Genomic DNA, 21,726 nt, shown 5'->3' on the forward strand with positions numbered 1-21,726 from the left:
TCACTTAGGAGTTTTCTGTGACCCCTTAATTGGGCTATGTAATCTCTCCTACCTTAAATTAAATAATGATTCCTTACATTGATTGTAGGATAATTCTTACTGCATACAAGTCTCTGTCCAAATTGCTTAGCTTAGTTCTTAAAGATTGAGTCTACGTAAATTTCCACTCTGCACTTGACTTGGCTTCAGCTGCACTTTTTTATTAACTGTCTTTCTTGCTTTCTTTGCTCAATTCCTTTCATTCTTAAGGTCTCATGTTGGCAATCACTTCCTCTCTGAAGCCTTCTTAGGGACTTCACGTAATTTCGCTTTGTCCTCTAATGATTCATATGTTTATCTCCTGCCGTTGGAGTGACCATAGCTTCCGTGAGGTCAGGGACTGTGTCTTTAATCATCTGCCACTGTTGCCTGGCTTATCATTATGTGCTCAGTAAATACTTGCTAGGTGATTTAAAACAGGTTACACTCAGAATTCTCTAAAGGTTTGAATGAGTTACTGGGCTTTCTAAAATGTCTATAAAATTACCAAGGAGTCATTTTTGTCCTGGGAGAGTTATACTTAGAGAAGCTTTGAAGTAAGGGAGTTTACATTCTGTGCTTCAAAATTTTATTTTAGTGAAAATGTATACAACAAAACCAAAAAACTTACACTTAAATATTATTATTCTCTGTCAGAAAATTTAAGAAAGTGAGCAAGGATTCAATTTAAAAGAAGCCTTTGATAAGATTCAAGGCTAAGAGAATAAAGTTGAAATCAGAACGATATTGTTTTCGGTTGTGGCATTTTTAAAGCTTCAGTTTTGGCCTTGGAATACTTAACATTACAGATTTTGTTGCAGCCTATTTCTCTTTGGTCAGGAACATGGGATAGTTCACTTTTGGCAGTTGCACTGTGTGAAAGGGCGGGGGTCAGCACTGCTGTGCAGAAATGGGTCAATGAGCGTTCAGATGAAAGGCAAAACGCTTTTAAAGAGTCTTTCTTTATTGTTGGTGTAATAAGACAAAATAATTATAAGTTTGAACCTCTCGCTGTGTTCTTGCTTCCTCCCTCAGCTCTCAAATGCCTTGCCAAAGTAACCACATCAACCAATTTTACAGAAAAGGGATCGCTGTTCTAAATGGTTCTTTAGCTAGTATTCTTAAGAAGCTTCTTCAGAAAGTCTCTGTCCTCTCTTGCCCTCCAAAAGGACATAATTCTCCCTTGTACATCTATAAAAATCGGAAATAGCCACTTAGAGCAGGCAGCATGTTCTACGTCAGTGAGTGATAAAGTATAACCACCTATTTTTCAGCTGCACTGGAAGGAAGAACACTATCCTATTGTTGCTTTAAAAGATGATTTTATTACTGTCAGGACAGATAACAAGCTAGAATTTTCTAAAAGCAATAAATGGCGAGTTGGTTTATTGCCTGTGGCCTTTAAACAATGTACCATTCTTAAATTAAGGTAGGAAAGTACTCAGGTAGTCTTGGAAGGCAGTCTAGATGCCCTACATGGAGATACGTTGCTCTCTCTTTAGATTTTTCCTGAATAGAACAAGACATGTAAGATTTCTTCAAACCCTGGAACAGCCTTTGCTCTCAAATTTGTGCTGGAATGTTATCTGGCATGTGATGGGGCTCTTTGCCAGTCACTGTGGAAGCTGACCAACACTCTGTCTACTCCCATGCTTTTGGTTATTTGGGGTGGCTTAAATAAAAGATGACCAACACATGTAATCCCATTCTCCACATATGTATTTTCTTTAAAAATAATTAAAAATACAGCTTATTAAAGGGAGAATAGGGTGTCTGTATCCTATTTCTATTAGGCTATTTAAAACATTCTGTGCGGCTGAAGAATATTCCGGCCAAGAAATAGTAATGAAAATTCTCATTTTGGATGGGCATAATTCCATTGATTTGTGATTTTGTCTTTTGGCCTCTGTGCTTATATGTGCAATAGAATAACAAATACTAAATTTCCAGTTACCTGCTTAAATGGAAGCAGTGATGGAGAGGGACTTGTCATGGAAATTAAGGCATCGGTATTATTATATCATACGATCGCCAAGTGAAATGTGGTTTAAGTTATGGTGTCAGAGACATAAAAACATCTGTGAGCAGTTAAGTTACTTAAATATTCAGATATTATAGATATCTAGTAGCACATCTTCTGAAATGACTAGTCTCTAGCTAAAGTCAGGGAGGGATTTATATTTATAATGATCTTTAGAAGTCTGAGCTTTGACAGTCTCTCCTGTTTCCTTAGCGAGGGTAATTGGTGAGCAGAGGAGGAAGATCTGAGGGAGGAAGCAAGAGGGGACTTACCTGATGCTGATAGAAGAGTCTTTTTTTTAATTCGTTAATTTTAGAAGTTGAGGTGAAATTCACATGGATAGAAGAGTTTTGTGTCATGAGGCACACTGTGTAGTTCCATTTTCAAGAGTTTGTTCCATTTTCGATGTCTGACTCTGAAAAGGTAAAATGGGAACTTTGATGATTGAAGCTTCCTTTTGGTTGTTTCAAGTAACATGATTCCCTTTAATGTTCAATAAAGTCTATTTGCATGCAGTGAAAATGAAGGGTATAATGCTTGGTGCTTCTATTAGTAAAGACAGTTTTATTCATTCATTCAAGTATTTACTGAGTATTTACCATATACTAGATACTTTTCTGGGTCTTGGTGATATAGTGGGAAGAAAGTCTAAGTTTCTGCTTTTAAGGTGTTTATAGTCTGGTGGAAGAGATAGAATAAATAAAACATATACTTCTAAGTAGAATAAGAGTTATGAAAGATAATAAAGCAGTGTAAGGAAATAATTATGGGAGGTGCTGTTTTTAGAGCTGTTAGGAAGGAGCTCTCTGGAGACATTAGAGCAGAGACCTAAATGAATTGAGAGGTTGAACCATGGGAAAAGCAAAAGCCCTGAGGTGGACTCAACTTGGATTGTTTAAAGAATGGTCAGTGTGGCTAGAATGGACCAGGGGATGGTCAGTGTGGCTAGAATGGACCAGGGGAGAGGTGGGCAGGGGCATGTCATGCAGCCTTATAAGCCATGGTGGAAATTTGGACTTTTTTTCTGAGTATGATGTGGATTTTTAAACTAGAGCAGTGACATAATCTAATTTATTTTATAAAAGGATGTGGCTGTGTTGTAGAGCAGAGACTGTAGGGGAATAAGAATGAAGCAGGGAGACTTGCTAGTAGCTAATGTGGGAGTTTAGCTAAAGATGATAGCTTGGACTGTCATCTACCCTGATGGTGGAGGTAGTGATAAGTACTTAGGTTCAAACCCATCCCCAGAACTATTTGATGATCCCAAACTGAAATTCTGCATCCATTAAACAGTAACTCCTCACCCCCACACCCCCCATCTCCAGCCCATGGCAAGTACCCTTCTACTTTTGTTCTCTATGAATTTGACTATTCTAGGTACCTCATATTAGTAGAATCCTACAATATTTGTCCTTCTGTGTCTGGCTTCTTTCATTAGCATAATGTTTTTAAGATTCATCCGTGTTGTAGTGTGTCTCAGAATTTCATTTCTTTTTAGATTACTTGGTTTTGGTTGAGCAACTGTGTGAATGGTAGTGATATTTCCTGAGTTGGCAAAGATGGCTAAAGGAGAAATTGGGGGTTAAAATTCAATTGTCTCTACACATGTTAAATTTAAAATGCTTTATAGATGCCTGAGAGGATAAATTGATTAGTCCCGAGTTCAGAGAAGTTGGGACTGGAAATTTAAATCGGAGTATAGGTGGTATTTAAGGCTATGAAACTGAATAAGATCACCAGGGAAGTAAGAGTCGATTTGGGAAAATGGGTTTTTAACTGGTAGTACATTTTAAAGTTGTGATAAAGAAATACATATATCCTAAGACTTATCTAAGTTGCTAAATATATAATTTTAAAAATTGGCATTGGTTTTAACTGTTGTAATCGTTGTAGCATATTGGTTTTAAGCAGTTGTCTGCTTGTTATTTTATTAGCCAATTTACATATTTTCTTTGTCTTAAAATAGTGGTGGTAACCTTTATTCTTTTAGGAGTTCTCTGAGGAATTAAAAAAAATTGTGTCAGGATGAATTGGATACTGACTAGAATGGTTATCTCTAAAAGCTACATAGCATAGAAATTTTATCATGGTAGGGACAATTTAAAAATTAATAGATGCCAATGATAATAGGATAGAGGGGGCTTGTTTATGAACGGAGTATTTTAGTGCACAAACACCAGCTGTGCATGACTAAGGGTGGCACTCATCCAGGGAAAGGATGTTTTGGGGAAAATTTGTGTACTTGTTTTTTTTTTTTTTTTTAACCAGCAGAGAAGCTTTTTAGTTAGACTACTGATGTCTTTTCTTTTACAAAAGATTAAGTGTCAAAGGAAGGATCAGACCACTCTGGTGGGGTGAGGTGGGGGTAGAGGACATATTTGGAATAAGAGGGATGTTTGCAACAATACTGGCCTAGAACTTTTCCTAAGCACTGTGGTTCATAGGCATTTGACCAAGTATTCAAGGGCTGAATCTTAATATTACTTTTCCTCCATTTAATGCGCTTAATTAGCTTCCAACTTTGTCTTTGCAGTGGCCACATCACAGAGCTTGTGATATAAATTCTTTTAAAAGATTTTCTCCATTATAAATAATACATGTTCTGAGCATCAGGTCTTTTCAAGAGTGCTCTGATAGTAGAACATATTTTCCTAATGGAGAAAATAGGGACTTGATTTCATGTTACAAAAGGAAGTCATAAGTAATCAAAAGAAAAAGGGAAATTTGAGATCTAGAGAATCTATGAAATATCATTTTTAAAGGAGGAAATTGAAGTCAGGAAAGAACAGACTTGCTTGGAAGTTGAGTAGCTAACATCTGCCTTTGACAAAATCCCCTGCAAAGCTGCCACTTTTACTTGTAGTCCTTGAGTTAGGGCTCTGACGTTTTCATATTTGCCGTAGAAATAATTGTGATAATGTAAATGATGTTTTATTTTTATACATGATTAGACAGGGAAGATGGAAGCCAGCTGTTGAAGTGCGTACCTTATGAAACACTGCAGGGAATGTGACGTAAGCAGTAGTAAATCAAAGGTGGCAGAGAGACTATTGCTGAGGCTCGTGGAGCAGGGGTGGGACAGATACCCTCTCATTTCTCTTGGTGACTCTTGGTTTTGGTTCTGGCAGAGTTGAGTAGGTTAATTGATTACATCACAATGGTCTGTGGTTTTATAGTTCAGTTTGTGAAGCTGGAGAACCCAAGGCATTCCTTTAAAATGTGTTTCTTAACTATCTGTTACATGAAAGACACTGTGGTAGGTGTTTTGGATAGAGTGGTGAGTAAGGCAGTCCAAGATGTTTATTTACATCTGTGATAAGTACTACAAAGGAGAAATCCTGTTGTCAGGAAAGCATGTAACAGGGTACTGATCCTAATCTGAGGGTTGAAGGAAGACTTCCCTGAAGGAGAAACATCAGTCACATCTGTTTTCCAACAACCACTGTTACTCTCTGTCCCATTACTCTGTTTTATTTTTTTCATGGTAATAATTGTTATCGCTCCAAATTCTTATTTATTTATCCTCTTGCTCCATGTCTCCTTCCCCCACACCCCTACCCCCCATTAGAATGAAATCTCCTGGAGAGCAAGGACCTTTGTTCCAGAAAACCCTGAATGGAAAGGAGCATGGGGAGGTGGAGTATCCAAAAGAAGGCCAATGAGGTTGCAATCAATATGGGAGGGAGAGTAGCATCCTTGGGGACCATGTCAGGAGGTTTAGAATTTATCCTAAGGACAGTGGGAAGTAAATTTAAGCAGGGGATAGGCTTGATCAGATTTGCTTAAAAATTACTTCACTGTTGCATAGAGAATTGAAGAGATGTTAGAATGTTGCAGGAGACCAATTTAGGCTATTACAGTAACCTAAGGAGGAGACCATGGTGATAGTTTGGGTTTTGGTAGGGGAAATGGTGGAGAAGGCAAAACTGGTAGGTCTTGATGATGGATTGGATATAAGAGAGGAGAAGAAGAAGGGAGGAATGACCTCCATTCCAGGTTTCTTGATTGTACAGTTGAATTGATGTCAGGTATATTTTTGCAATGCATCTGAAAAATAATATGCACATTTTCAAGTTTGGTATACTTTAGAATTGCCCCTGGTTGTGAGAATTTAGCATGGGTTGAACTTTTCCAGTCAGCTTTTGGTCAAGGTAGAAATGCACAATATTTTTTAGTCTGTACTGTTTTACCTACTAATAAATAATCTATGTCTTTGCTTAAGTCTTGCTGATTGTTATAACTGACTGGAGTCATAGCATTTTTTGAATGGTTTTATTGAGATGTAATTCACATACCACACAATTCAGCTCTTTGAAGTGTGCAATTCAGTGGCTCTTAATATACTCACAGAATTATGCATCCATCACCATCAATTTTAGAACATTTTTATTACCCCCCAAAGAAATCCTGTACCCCTTAGCCATTATTCTTCAACCTCCACATAAACCTCAGCCCTAGGCAAACACTAATTTACCTTCTGTCTCTATAGATTTGCCTGTTTTGGACATTTCACATAAATAAAATCATGTAATTTATGGTCTTTTAACTGGCTTCTTTCACTTTGCATAATATTTTATCCATGTTGTAGCATGTTTCATTTCTTCATTTCTTTTTATTGCTGAGTAAATAGTCCATTGTATGGGTATACCACATATGATTTATCTATTTTATTAGTTGTAGACATTTGGGTTGGTTCCACTTTTTGTCTATTATGAATAATGCTACTGTGAATGTACAAGTTCTTGTGTGGACATATATTTTCAGTTCTCTTGGGGATATACCTAGTAGTGGAATTGCTGGGTCATGTGACAACTCTGTTTAACATTTGAGGAACTGCCAGACTATTTTCCAAAGTAGTTACACCATTTTACATTCCTACTAACAGTGTATGAAGATGCCAGTTTCTCCACATCGTCACCAATGCTTATTTTCTGTCTTTTTGATTATAGTCTTTCTCTTGTGTGTGAGGTGGTTTCTTGTGGTTTTGAATTGCATTTCCCATTGGACTAAAATGATAATGAGATAGAAGCTTGGCAATTTGGTGGGTGACATAGAATTTAAGAAGTCATTTTAATCACAAGAGAGTAGAGATGAATTGGCATACACAAGTAAATATTTTAAGCACATTCTAAGGCTTTTCATTGTCTTTCTGCTTCTCATTTAGCAATTAACAGTTAAACATTAATTTTGTACCTTTGAAGTTCCACGAAAATAATTTCAAAAATATCCCAAATATTTTTGTTATAGTTTTTTTTTTTTTCTCTTTAGAATACAGTCTTCATCCCTTTTGGCTCCTAAACAGCATAGTTGAGAACATCTAACTGATTATGGGCAAATTCAGTTGAACAATCCAAGGACCATCTTGTATCAGATACTGTGTTTACCCATGGGGGCTACCTTCACAAAGCCTCCAGCCTTGTAGGGGAGACAGATACACATATTTATTTACATATAAGGAATAATGTGGCATGTGTAGCAGTTGGTGGGTATAAACAAAGTATGTTAATACCAGAGTGGAGAGAAATTAATTCCAGTCTTAAGCAGAGGCAGAAATTTGAAGGGTAGGTGGAATTTTGGCAGGTAGAAAAATAGGAAGAAGGGAATTTCAGGTTGAAGGAACTATGTGAGCAAAGTCATGGAAACAGGAAATTATGTTTGAAAAGAGAAGTAGTCTGTGTGGTTATGTTTGTGGTGTATTGAGATAAGAGGGCTTATTGGAGGCTCTAGCTAAAGATAAACTAGATGCATGTGACATGAAAGGACTTTGGATTTTGTCCTGTAATCAGAGGGATCCTTTAGAAAATTTCTACTACTATACAGTTCATAATAAAATCTGTGCTCTTCAAAGGTAAGATTTATAGTGATTTGAATATAGTGATTTGAGCAGCAAATTAGAGACAGATTGGAGGCAAGGGAGGTGTTGCAAGAGGCAGGGTGAGAGTTAACTTATTAACTAAAATTGGCTTAGTTTTAATATAAAATAAAATAAAATAAAATAGGGTTTAGTATTTCACATAAAAGAAATCTGGAAGTTAAAGAGTTGGTTAAAAAGTGGCCCAACGATATCAGGACCCTGGGGTGGCCTTTCTGCATTTCTCTTTGCTAAATCTTTATGGTCACAAGATAGTTGTCTCACTCAATTACAAAGAGGAAGAAAAAGGGTGCGCTATCTTATTGATTTTTTTTGTTAGAGAAGAAAACTTTGACTGGGCACTCCCTAGCTTCTCTGACTAGCGTTGGATCTCATGACTGTGTCTTAGCTGCAAAGGAGGCTGGGAAAGTGGGGAATCTGACATTTTCTACCTTTACAGTGAAAGGTGAGCTCTGCCTATGAAAAGAGCTGGTGAGGGTAGGAGTTCTCAGGGGTTAGCAGAATAGTGTTCACAGATACTGATATCCTCCAGTTAGTAGTAAAAAGGCAAAGGAACAGACAGATTTAAGAGAAAGGAAGGAGGAATTAAAGATGTACCAGGTTTTGGTGGTGAGTGAAAAGATGATAATGCCATTTATCAAAATGTATTTCCCAATCTAAAATTGAGTTGGGTCCTTAATCTATGAATACTGTTTATTGAATCCAAAATTTGATGCTGAGAACCCTGTTATCTTACCTTCTAATTGTCAAACCTAATGGAACATGGAGGAGGCTGTTTTTTGAGGTCGTATGGTGGTTTTTAAGTGCTACTCTTAGGACCATTGCCAGCTTGCTGCATAAGAATCACCCGAGGAGCTTGTTAAATAAATCAGAATCTCTGGGAGTTTGATTATTTTTAGGTCTGGGATTTGACCATCAATTTTGTTAACAAGCTCCCCAGGTAATTCTGATACACAACCAGGTTTGGGTATGTTTGGTAGGAAATATGTGGAGTTTGGTTTCAGACAGACTTGAATTCAAACCCCAACTCTTTACTTATTAACTGTGTGAACTTGAGCAAGGCACTTGACCTCTCAGAGCTGAGGTCCCTCATCTGTGAAATGTGTAATAATAACAATAACAACAACAATAATAATAGCTACTTTATATAGCTTTTGTGAAATTTAGAGTATTTATGTAATGTGTCTAGCATAATGACTGCCATAGCATAAGGATTCAGTTATTGGCTGTTTTTATGTGTGTTAGCTTGTAGTAAATATTGGGCATTTTATTTAATGAAGAAATAAAGATTTCTGTACAGCTACAACAAAAAGAAAATAAGAAGCAGAATATAATAAATTGCCTTTCTTGTTACTTGGTATCCATTGTAATCAACAGCTGATTTTTTTTTTTTTTTTTGGCCCAGCCAAATATCTTCTAGGCTTGAGCATACGAGCTTTGTTTATTTTCTTAACTGCATTTTTGGCTGTGTCTGTTCTGTGTAATCTATGTAAGTATGTAACTTAAAAATCAGCAAGTATACCAAAAACCCTAATCCAATTTCTGTGAAATATGTTGCTTAATATTTAGTAGAGGCTATTTTTCATAGTAATCTCATATAATACATTAAACTAGACAGGATTTTTGCTCTTATAAAACAAAAACAGACAATTCTGGTAAAAGGAATAAGTGCACATTAAGAATCATTTTGTTATTCTCAAAGCTTATGTTACTTAGTTGCTTGGATTAATAATTAGAATGTTATTTTTGTTGGTTGTCTTGTGTGATAAATAACTACTCACTGAGAATGAATGCTCGTTTTTCTTGTTTCAGTGCATGAAGAGGTCTCAGTGGAAAGGAAATAAGATACTAATATTGAGTATTTACTTTGTGCTAGGAATTTGACTTAATTTGTCTTGTTGGAGAAGGGTAGCATGCTACAGTGGTTGCTTGTGAACTCTGAATGCAGGCTGCCTGGGTTCCTATCCCAGCTCCTGCACTTAAAGCTGTGTGACTTTAGGTAAATTACTCATCTTTCTGTGCCTTGACCTAGTATACACCTACCTCATAAAGTTGTGAGGATTACATAAGCTAATATACATAAAGTGTTTAGGAAGTGCCTGGCTTACATCCTACATAACTGTTAGCTATTCTTTAAGTTTCACAGAATCACACTGTTCCACAGTCTTACAAAAATCCTCTAAGGTATGTACCTTCTTAATCTTTTATAGGTATAGAGGTTCGATGAGGTTAGTAACTTATCCACAATCACCCATCTATTTAGTGGTGCAAATCCTAGATTTCTTCTCTATGCATTCTACTATGCCTTTAATAAGTTAGTCATTTAAAAATACTAAAAATAATAGTTTCTTATATGATTCATATGGTATTAAATAATGTTGATTTTCATTTATCAAAAAAATTTTTGATACTTAGAATTAATAGATTAAACATTTCTGAACTTTGACTAAGGTGTTAATATTTTGGGAAAAAATCTATTATTGATCCTCATTTTAAAATATGGCATCAAGGGATGTGGAGAAAAGGGAACCCTTGCACATTGTTGGTGAGAATGTAAATTAGTGCAGCTGCTGTGAAAATAGTATGAAGATTCCACAAAAAACTAAAAATAGAACTACTGTATGATCCAGCAATTCCACTCTTGGGAATATATCTGAAGAAAACAAAAACATTAATTCAAAAAGATACATGCACCCCAATGTTCATAGCGACATGATTTACAATAGCTAAGATATGTAGACTTACCATATGATCCAGCAATCCTACTCCTGGGCATGTATCCAGAGGGTACCTTAATTCAAAAAGATACATGCACCCCAGTATTCATAGCAGCACTATTTACAGTAGCCATTCAAGGAAACAACATAAATGTCCATTGACAGATGACTGGATAAAGAAGTTATATTTATACAATGGAATGGTGTATTTATACAGTGGAATACCACTCAGTCATAAAAAAGTAAAATAATGCCATTTACAGCAATGTGGATGAGCCTGAAGATTGTCATTCTAAGTGAAGTAAGCCAGAAAGAGAAAGAAAAATACCATATGCTATCACTTATATGTGGAATCTAAAAAAAAAAAAAAAAAAGACAAATAAACTTATTTACAAAACAAAGACTCACAGACATAGAAAACAAACCTGTGGTTACCAGGGAGGGAATGGGGTAGGACGGGATAAATTGGGAGTTCGAGATTTGCAGATACTAACTAATATATATAAAATAGATAAGCAAGTTCATAGTATATAGACGAGGGAACTATATTCCATATCTTGTAGTGACTTATGATGAAAAAGAATATGAAAACAAATAACACGTATGTTCATGTATGACTGAAGCATTATGCTGTGCACCAGAAATTGACACAACATTGTAAACTGACTATACTTCAATAAAAACATTTTATAAGATGCAGAAGCAACCTAAATATCCATCAGCAGGTGATTGGATAAAGAAAATGTCGCATATATATATAACAGAATAGTACTCAACCAGGAAGAATAATGAGATTTTGCCATTTGCAACAACATAGATAGATTTGGAGGGTATTGTGCTTAGTGAAAGAAATCATTCAGGAAAAGACAAGCACTGTACGTTATCATTTATATGTGGAATTTAAAAAATAAAACAAATTAGTTAATATAAGAGAAAAGAAACAGACTCACAGATACAGAGAACAAACTAGTGGTTACCAGTGGGGAGTTTAGAGGTGAGGAGCAAGACAGGGGCATGGGATTAAGAGGTAAAACTACTATGTATAAAATAAATATGCTACAAGAGTATATTGTATAGCATATAGTTAATATTTTATAACAACTTTAAATGGAGTATAATCTTAAAAACTGTGACTCACTATGTTATAACCTAAATCTTATATAATATTGTAAATCAACTATACCTCAATAAAAAGATAAATATTGCATCAAGGGGTGAGTCAGGTATTTAAAATATACTGTATATTTCAGTAGGTATTTAATTGAAATTAATTACATAAATATAATTGACCTGGATTTAGGTCATTTTTTTTTTTTACAGAATGATATTTTTTATAACATCATTTTGTATGTGATGATCATAATAGCTTGAGGGTTTTTCATAGTTTTTGAACTTTAGTTTGTTGTGTAGTTATGTATATATCTGAATACAGTACAGTTGTTTATTTCACTCATGGATGCCATCTGTAATTAACTGAATTATCTAAATCCTCGAGATTCATTATTTTATGGAGTATTTAAACTATTTTGCTTGCTAACAGATCACCACTAATATATATTAATAGTATTAACTGACTTGAGACATGTGTGTTTATCTCTGTGGTATCTTTTATAGGAATAATTCAGTGTACTGAATAAGAGACTTGATGTCAAATATTAAAATGTCAAAGATAAGGCTGGGTTTTTTGTTTTTGTTTTCAATTAATTTTGTAACAGAAGGGTAGAAATGTGTTAAAATGAATCCTAAAGCCCATCTTGTATTAGGAATTTTTCCTGACTTGCTTTTCCTCCTCTTCTATAAGTACACAGACACACGCATCCAACTTAATCAAACACGATAAAGTAAAAGCTCTGTTTTATAAGATAATTTTCAGATCGGTAAAAAGCCCCAAACTGCTTTCACCCTCTATTTTCTGTATGGTTTTATGTAGAAAGCATTTTGCACAACATGCTTTGAAATATCCCATTAGAAGTAGTAGCAATTTTGTTTTGAATAGCTCTAAAGAAGCTTTTGGCTGAGTGTTTCCTCCTCAGCACCCTTTGGCCTACCTTTTAAATTTCTTTTGGTTAAGTGCAGCTTGTTGCCAGTAATTCATTCTCTCATTTTGGAATGGAATGGAAGTTGCTGAATTTGCTTATGAGTTAGAAAGAGAACAGTTACACAGATTTTACACTTAGTATATTCTTCCTTTGTTTCATTTACTTTATAACATGCTGGTGGCAAAACTATTGCACATCCTTTGAATTTCATCATCCACTTCTGTACAATAAGAAGTCAGTCAGATCCTTCTCACAGAACAATCTCTTTTTTCTTAATTATTCTCTCTCTTGCTCCTGAACTTGGCTCTCACCAATTCATTTTCCCTCTCTCATTTCTTTTTCTCGGTAAATTATTTGGGGGAATAGGAGGACCCTGAATCCTCAACAGGGCAGTGTTGAAGGGTCGCTGAGAGCAAGAAAGCAGAGGGCATATGAAGTAGTGGGTTTTAAAACCAGCTCCTTGGCTTCTATGATTTTGAGTCTGGAGAGTGGATCGGGTGCTCTCCGCATCTGGTTTCTGTGGTTGCTGCATTGCTTTTCTTTGCAGGAGCTGCTGTCAGAATTGTAAATGCTCTCCCCTGCATTGCAGTTTAGTTAAGGACGTTCTGAAGGAATTGATGTTGAATTTCAGTGCTTTTGCTGCAGTACCTTATCTGATGTGGGAAAGGTGCTTGTTTGGTTAGGTTTCTAGGTCCTTAGGCTTGGATTCTGGCAAAAAAGTGGCTGGTTGATGTCACAGATAAGATGACTATATTACTTTTAGGAATTAGTGTCTTTTGTGCATTTGTATTACTATTGGTGATAGAAGGCTTTCTGATTTTTCTCTGATTTTGAAGACTTTACTTACTAAGAGCATTAATACTTTTTTCCCCTTTTAATTATAAAGGCCAAAGATTCAAGGTTTTACTTCTTAAATCTTAGTTGCTTTATCCCTAATTTACTTTCTCTGTTACTTATTAGATGAAAATGTGGGACTTAAGGGAATTGCTTCTTGTTAAAGAAGAAAAAAAAACAGAAACACACACACACACTTAAAAATTGTCCTCTTTTAATAAGCCATTTATACTGTACTGTGCTTTTAGTTTTTAAAGATTTAGGTAGTCTACGCTTTATATATATATATATTTTATATTTATATATATATATATATATATATATATATATATATATATTTTTTTTAACAGCAGCCCACTGTAGCCAGTCTTTGCACTAGATTTTCTTCCAGGAAGTTGCATTTTTCTGGAGTTGCAATCAACAGAAAAATGAAGATGACATTGGATTTTCTTGGGGAAAGGTGGTGTTTAGGAATAGACTGCAAGGAAATTTATGACCCTTTCTTTAACACCAGAAGATTTTTTACCTTTGACTATGTTAGCTAGTTTTGAGTCGTGTAACTTAAAATGTTAGTATAGAAGTGTTAAGAGAAGGAATTTCATGGAATCATAGAATGTTAAAGCTTGGTGGGGACTCTGGGGATCATGTAGTAACAAATCCTGATACTCTGCAGAGGAACAAATAGAGGTTTGTTCATTCATTCATTTGTTCATCCACTCATTCAACAAATAGTGTGTTAGAAAGTGATAAAAGTAGTCTGAGATAACGGAGATGGGAAGTGCTTGAGTGTGAGGGTGGGTTTGCACTTAAAAGTGGTATAGATCGCGTTGAAAGTATAACATTTGAGCAGAGACTTAAAAAAGATGAGAGCGTAGTCTATGTGATTATCTGAGGGAAGACTGTGTCAGACAAAAGGAACAGTCAGTTCAAAGGCTAATACGTACGAGCATGTGTAGCTTACTATTCAAGGAATAGTGAAAAGGCCGCTGTGGCTTCTGGAGTAAGAAGTGCAGTGGAGTAATAAGTGAGGAAAATTAACAGGGTTGGAAGGCAGGGGTGCGGGGAACTGGTGAATTGTTTTAAGGGCTTTGACTTTTCATGAGTGAAATGCAAGAGGGGTAACAATGAAGGGTTTTGAGCCGATGTGATCTGACTTATGTTTTAATAGAATCATTTTGACTACACTGTTGAGAAGAGATGCTGGGTTAGGGTTGCTAAATTTAGCAAATAAAAATATAGGACACCCACTCAATTAAATTTGAATTTTAGATAAACAATGAATAATTTTTTGTATACATATGTCCCATGCAATATGTGACTGAGTATTTACCCATATGGCAGCATGTGAACTACTTTTTTATAATTTAAAAAAACTCGTCTTCAGTGTTACTGTCAGTTACTATAGATCACTGTTACCCTGATCTTGCTGGTCCCAAGGCGTGAGGCCTTACAGCAAATTTTCATCTTTGCCTTTCCTGTATTATCTGTATTACTGTTTTTCACATTGTGGTCATCTTATACCCTAGAGTGTTACAAATGCAGTTTATTGGACCCCAGCCCAGACTTACTGAATCAGAATTTCTTGAGATGGAACAGAGTATCTTCATGATTGCCTACTGTTCTGGATTCTAGGTACATTAGTGAAGAAAACATAACAAAAATCCTTAACCTGATGAAATTAACATTTTAGTAGGGGAGACACAATAAACAAGATAAATTAGTAAACATGTAGTATGTTAAATGTAGGTGCTAAGAAGAAAGAAAAAGCAGGAAAGGGAATAGGAAATATGCAGTGTAATGATGAGGGAGTTGCAGTTTTAGATAGGGTGGCCAGTGAAGGATTGAATCAAGACTCGAAGGAAGTGATGGAGAGAAGCAGGGAATGGATTCTGGGAGGAAGGAGCAACTACTACAGAAGTCCTAAGGCAGGTGCATGCTTGATGTGTTAAAGACACTACAGCGGGCAGTGTGTCTGGAGTGGAGTGAAAAGGGGGAAATAGTTGGGGATGAGATGAGAGAGACAAAGGGGAGTGATTGCTAGCTTTTAGTCCTTAGAGTATGTCATTGGAAAGAGGTTTGAAAGCTAGGCCCAGCTGTGGCATTATCTCTGGGCCTATTTCTTTTTCACTAAAAAGTGGACAGAAGACTAAGACGATCTCTTAGGCTTGTTTTTTTTTTTTTTCCCTCTAAAATAGTCTTTAATTTGAAATCTATTATTTCCATTCCACTTTTACTTTTTTAGCTTGTTTATAATTAGTTTATAATATGTGATTCTTCTGTACTTTTCATGAGCTCATCTCTGTTTGCCATCTGTCTAGCCAGGTGAACTTTTTCCTTTATGTTGCCCTTTTACCTCTTTCTTGACTGAGCTTGAAGATTTAGACAGTCCTTTGGTAAATAGTGGGAAATTCTTCTCTTATCACCTTGTCCAAACTTATTAGCTTCTGAGAGTCAGATTCTTATTTAATGTGAGCTAACAGAATTAGGAAACATATTTTTCTCTACTAAGAAATTAAAATTCTTGTGAATGGCAGCTTGACTTAAAGCTAGGTAGGAGAAGAAAGAACAGATTTGACTCAACTTTAAGTTGAATAAGTCCCAATTGCCAGACCAAGATTAAATGTAATATAATGTGCAGAGAATCCTGGAATTCTTAACTGGTACCTCTCTGGAACGGATACCTTTAAGTCTATCTTAGTCTTAAATGAATGTTTACTTACAGGTAATGGGGTGGACTGCTCTAAGATGTTGTTTTGATGGCTTCTATTAGCAGATGACATGGATAAAAAGAACATGTCATGAAGCTTTACAATCTTCTTTGGTGTAAATTCTGTTGGAAGAACAAAGCAGTATCAAAATTGTTGTTGGTGCCTTTAAAATTCAACACAAAAAAACAGGACTACAGGCTCTCAAATTGCAGCTTTCATGCAATAGTAATGAAACAGTATAATAATTCTGCCACCTTTTACAGCTCTCACAGGGTATTATGAATATAAAGAAGCAAATAAAAAGTCTAAGTAGTATCTTGGGGTTTGATCTGCCTTGTTATCTGCTAGACTTTGAGTGCTGCAGGAGAGTCAGAAAAGAGAGTATAATATTTGGTTAAGCTTGTAGTGACATTAAAGGTGGCAATCCTACTTTACAATAGTAAGTTTATACTTATTTTTACTAATAATCTTTTTTCTTTATCTGTTGTATACTTGGTAAGGCTTTTGTAGTGATTATTCTTTTGGGCCTGGCTGAAATGAAAGAAAAAGAAAATCCTAATTGGAGCTTTCTTGACTAAATGTAATTATTAGGATGAGTGAGGTGGAAAGGATTCACAAAACTTAGTTGGACACCCAGCTACATATATTTATTTATAGCCTCTACATTGCTCATTTATTTTCCTACAGCATAAAACTGTTTGAAAGTTTAAATTGAAAGACTGTTTATATACTTAAATAGGAGCCTATTTAAAAAAAATGGAGTAAATTATGAAAAACAAATGAAGTTTATTTGGCATCTTTTGAACATTATTGAATTCTAGACTTGAAAGTATGTTTAGGCTGATTTTTGTAGCCATGGTAATTTTACCAGTTCAAAAGCTGTGCCAAATGAAAGTACAATAGACTTTAATTAATACAGGCTTCAGTGTTTCTATTTAATGGACACTGATATTATTCACAATATATAAAATTAAAGCAAGAAATGCTGACTTAGTTCTAGTGAAACAGCCTGAAAAGTGAACTCTTTATTGTTTTTAAAAACTAGCCAATTAAGGATGAGGAAGTAGATCTTTACTGAGACAGCTCCTCTGACACTTAAAGAGATGACTGTTCTGCCTGCTTTTGGCTTTACCAAAATTACAGTATTGGATGATTGAAATAATTTGGATATGAAAAAGTTTATTTTCTAAATCAGTGTTGACAAACTATGACCTGTGGACTAAATCCTGCCTGCTTTTGTAAATAAAGTTTTATTGGAACGTAGCTGTGCTCATTCATTTACATATTGTCTATGACTGCTTTGGTACTACAGTGGCAGTGTTGGGTAGTTGCAGATCAAATAGTTCACAAGACTTAAAATATTTCCTATTATTTGTCCCTTTAATGAGAAGTGTGCTGACTTCTTCTTTTTGTATGTCTTTTGTCAACAGATCCTGTTCAAGTTATGGTAGAGGTTTATGTGGTCAGTATTTTTGTGTTTAATTTTCCTTTTTGCTTCATTCTAGAAAAAATAGTTAAAAAAATCATTTTGAGTATTAGGTTTCAGCTTTCTCATCAAAAGTAGGTATGATACCTCCTTACGGGGTTGCTATGAGAAATGTAAATAAAATCCTTAGTGGAGTGCCTGGCCCCCAGAAGGAATTCAAGTGGTGGGAAGATGTAATCAGGGAAAGTCTAGTTGTTTATTTGGGTGATTTAGGATGGCGTGCTTTTAGAGATTCTGATTTGTCCACAGAGCTGGCTGTGGAAGCCTAGTTTATCCGGGTTCTTAATGTAACATTGCTAATTAACTTACCTCCATCCTTTCTTGAGTCAGTTGGTAGCTACTCCTAGAGACAGTATACAGAGAACCTAATACGTTATTCTTAGTTCCATTCTCTAGGAAGCAGAAGAATGCCGTAATCTTGAAATCTCCCTCCCTGCCCTCTTTATTCTTATATAATAACATGTATTAGCAGCCATCTAATGGCTATATATAAATTCATACCTACCATAGCAAATTTTAAGGCAGATCTTCAGTTTTGTCTTAAATCATGATGTCAAGGGCTCACTTTTAGACAAGAATTTTTTTTTAAGTGAAAATAAGTTTATTCAGGGGGATACACACTCCATAGACAGAGTGCAGGCCATCTCAGAAGGCAAGAGAGGTGGCTTAGGAGATACACATTCTATAGACAAAACACAGGCCATCTCCAAGGCAAGAGGTGGCCCCACAGCGTGGGGTCATCTCAGAAAGTGAGAGCGACCCTAGGAGATGGATACACTCTCCATAGACAGAGTGTGGGTCATCTCAAAAGGTGAGAGGTGGTCCCAGAGCATGGGGTCGTCTAGGAAAGTGAGACCGCCCAAGCATGGTTCTCTTCTAGAAGACAAGACAGATAGATGATAAAGTCTCCCTAATATTTGGAAGGAAACTTGAAGATCTAGTGATGATAAAATGGACCTTAGAGGCCTTATATTACAAGCATGCACTTAGTTGTCTTCTTGTTTCATAAAAACATAAACTTAAAAAACTAAGTTATTTTACTGGACAGGTATTTTTAGATTAATTTGAAGCCTGGAACCTAACCCTTCAAGTTATTATAAAACCAACATTAATAGAAATAAGAAACCAAGGAAAAAGAATCTTAGAATATTTTTGTTTTTATTAACATTACTGTTATTTTATGGTAGCTTTTAGTTTTGTAGGTGTCACAAGAAAAGATGTGGAACAGAGAGGAAATTCTAGGATGATAGTTATAGTATTAGCAGACCCTTAGGAAATAGTATTAACAATTATCTACATTTCTTAGGGTTTTAGGCCCCCTCATTTGAAAATCTTTTTATCCATAGTGAATTTAGTTCTATCTTAATTCAACTAAATTCTTTTGTTTGTGCTTTGAAAGGAGTTAAAATTGGTCAGAATTTCTCATTGAATCTTCCTACCTTCTTAAAACTACTGACTGACCTAATTTTAGTATCAGTGTCTACATATATACATATATCAAAAAGGAGACAGAGGAGGAAAAGGTAGGAAGGTCAGTAGGAAGAGAGGAAAGAGAAAAGGGAAGAAGGACAAAGGCAGGGAAGAAGAGAGGAAGCAAAGGATGGAGAGGATTATCAGCAATGTTGTATTAAGAACCTGGATAAACTAGGCTTCCACAGCCAGCTCTGTGGACAAATCAGAATCTCTAAAAGCACGCCATCCTAAATCACCCAAATAAACAACTAGGCTTTCCCTGATTACATCTTCCCACCACTTGAATTCCTTCTGGGGGCCAGGCACTCTGCTAAGGATTTTATTTACATTTCTCATAGCAACCCTGTAAAGTGGTATCAAACCTACTTTTGAGGAGAAAGCTGGAAACTAATACACAAAATGATTTTTTGAAAGTATTAAACCCAAATTTTGTATATCACCATTCTATTAAAGATAATGTGTCCTTCTTCCTTTCTCATGTATTTTACACTAAACTGAGATTTTGGTAGAAGCAGATATTAATCCCTAGTTCTTTAGTCTCTGTGAGTCACACAGAGACATAAAATGGTTTTCTTAGAACTGCAATTTGAGTCAGTGTAAAGTTAGGGACATAAATTTGAATGTACCTTATTTAGTCTATTTATAGGAACCAGACAGTGAGGTTTAAAAAGTAATTTTATGTCTGGAAATAGGTAGATAATTTAGAAGATGAGAGACTGTTTAGTTAAAAAAATTTTTTTTGAAAGCTTGAGAGTTTTATCTTGCCAGGATAAAGGGAGAGAGGGAGAAGAGCTGTAAGTCTTGGGGAAGCATAACTCAAAGACATATATATAGTTAGTATTAGCATTCTGTTTGCTTGTGTATGAGAAAAACCAATAACAGATGGATTTAATCTATCAAAGGAGAAAGAGCAAGGGAGTAGTGGAGGGAGAAGGAAAAAAAAGACACTTGGAAATAGTGAATTTTGTTTTCCTTTCTTTGTTAATCTGCTGATTAACTGTCAGCTAGTGAAGAGACCAGTCAGGATATTCTGCCCTTGGGCAGCTGGATGGATCATCACAGAAAACAATTTTAGTTGTTTATGAATTCGCTGGAAGATTTTGGGTGTTTAACTGTGACTTGCACGTTAGAGTTTGTCTCTGCTATGTCTGCCACTATCCTTGTTAGCATTTCCATGCCAGATTTGCATCAGAATTTCTCACTTGCTTTAATTATGGTCTGGTTTCTATGAGTTTTTTCCCCCTTCATTTTGTATTCTTTGTTGTGTTAGATGCCCTTTCCAAAAGTTAATGCTCCATCTTCATGGGATTTTTTTTGCCATTGTAAGCCATTATTTTAACATTGTATACATGTTATTTGTTAGTTCTCAGATCAAAAAGTCTTAATTTGTTTGTGACTATATGGGAGATCTGAACCACAGTGTTTAAAGTGTATGCAGTGGATTTCTCTAGTCAGTTATCTAGAAGAGATTAGTAGCCCAACGTAAAGTTTTTACCCTAAGCGGTTTATGTTCTTTCACCTTATATTTGCTTTGAAAATTCAGGTTATGATTTTGGAATGTTTTGCAAATTGTCTTTGCTGTAGTCAGATTTACTGTTGCATGTGCTTTATCTTTGATGAACAGTGGAAATAAGCTCATAGTAAATTCTATTTTCTTACAGTCAAAGGCCATTGGTTTGTTAGATGTGGATGTGTATGGTCCTTCAATTCCAAAGATGATGAATCTGAAAGGGAGTCCAGAATTATCACAGAGTAAGTAAAGAAGAGATAAATGGTATGGTAATAGTTACTCTTTTATTTAGTACTTGCTGGGTGTCAGGCGTTGTGCCATATACCACGTGTGCTTTAATAGTAATTCCAAAATCAGATATGGAGCCAGACTGTCTGGGTTTGAATTCCAGCTCTGTCACTGATTAACAATGTGGCTTTGAGTGAATTGTTTAACCTCTTTGTGCCTCAACCCCCCTATATGTAAAATAGGGTTAACGGTTGTACTTAGCAGACAATTGCTGTAGGTAATCGCTCAATTTACAAAATTGCTGTAAGTGTAGTGCATTTAAAGCACAGTGCTTGGCACACCGTACGTGTTCAAAAGTTAGCTCATCATCATTGCCTGTTTATACAAAATGTATGGATATATTGGAGTATTTGAATAGAAAGTATCGACTATATTTGTGTTAGAAGAGGTGAAAATTACTTTCTCTAATCTGATTTTTGTTATATTTGTCTTAAAGTGTTTTTGAAAACACCATAAAACACTAGTTTCTGTCCCCAACCTTCACTGCCATCAATAGGACAGAGTAATTGTTTTGAATAAATCTTTAATATTTTCTACTCTTGTTATTATATTTTCTTGCAAAGCTATTAAATATGAAGTTTTAAGAACAAAGAAATTCTATGATCAAAAAATGAGAAATTGGGACAGCTGGTAACTTTTCTTGAAAAATGGTTTTCAATGAAATTAGTGTATTAAAATTTATTTCTAATTATAGTAAGAGTATAAAATTGAATAATTTGTTTCTTATTGGGCTTTTCAATTTTCCATGAATTTAGGACAAA

The 21,726-nt window shown here is 35.4% G+C and overlaps 1 protein-coding gene across 4 annotated transcripts in view; it reads left to right on the forward strand.

Moving 5' to 3' along the window:
• NUBPL (NUBP iron-sulfur cluster assembly factor, mitochondrial) overlaps positions 1-21,726 on the forward strand; it is a 242,682-nt gene that overhangs the window by 84,669 nt on the left and 136,287 nt on the right. For all 4 annotated transcript variants that reach the window (XM_072962887.1, XM_072962888.1, XM_072962889.1 and 1 more), the window contains one exon: positions 20,829-20,919. In XM_072962887.1, the coding sequence (XP_072818988.1) occupies positions 20,829-20,919 (91 nt within the window). The remainder of the gene's footprint in view (positions 1-20,828; positions 20,920-21,726) is intronic.

Source organism: Vicugna pacos, chromosome 6 (assembly GCF_048564905.1).
Source record: "Vicugna pacos chromosome 6, VicPac4, whole genome shotgun sequence".
Classification (NCBI taxonomy): Eukaryota; Metazoa; Chordata; class Mammalia; order Artiodactyla; family Camelidae; genus Vicugna; species Vicugna pacos.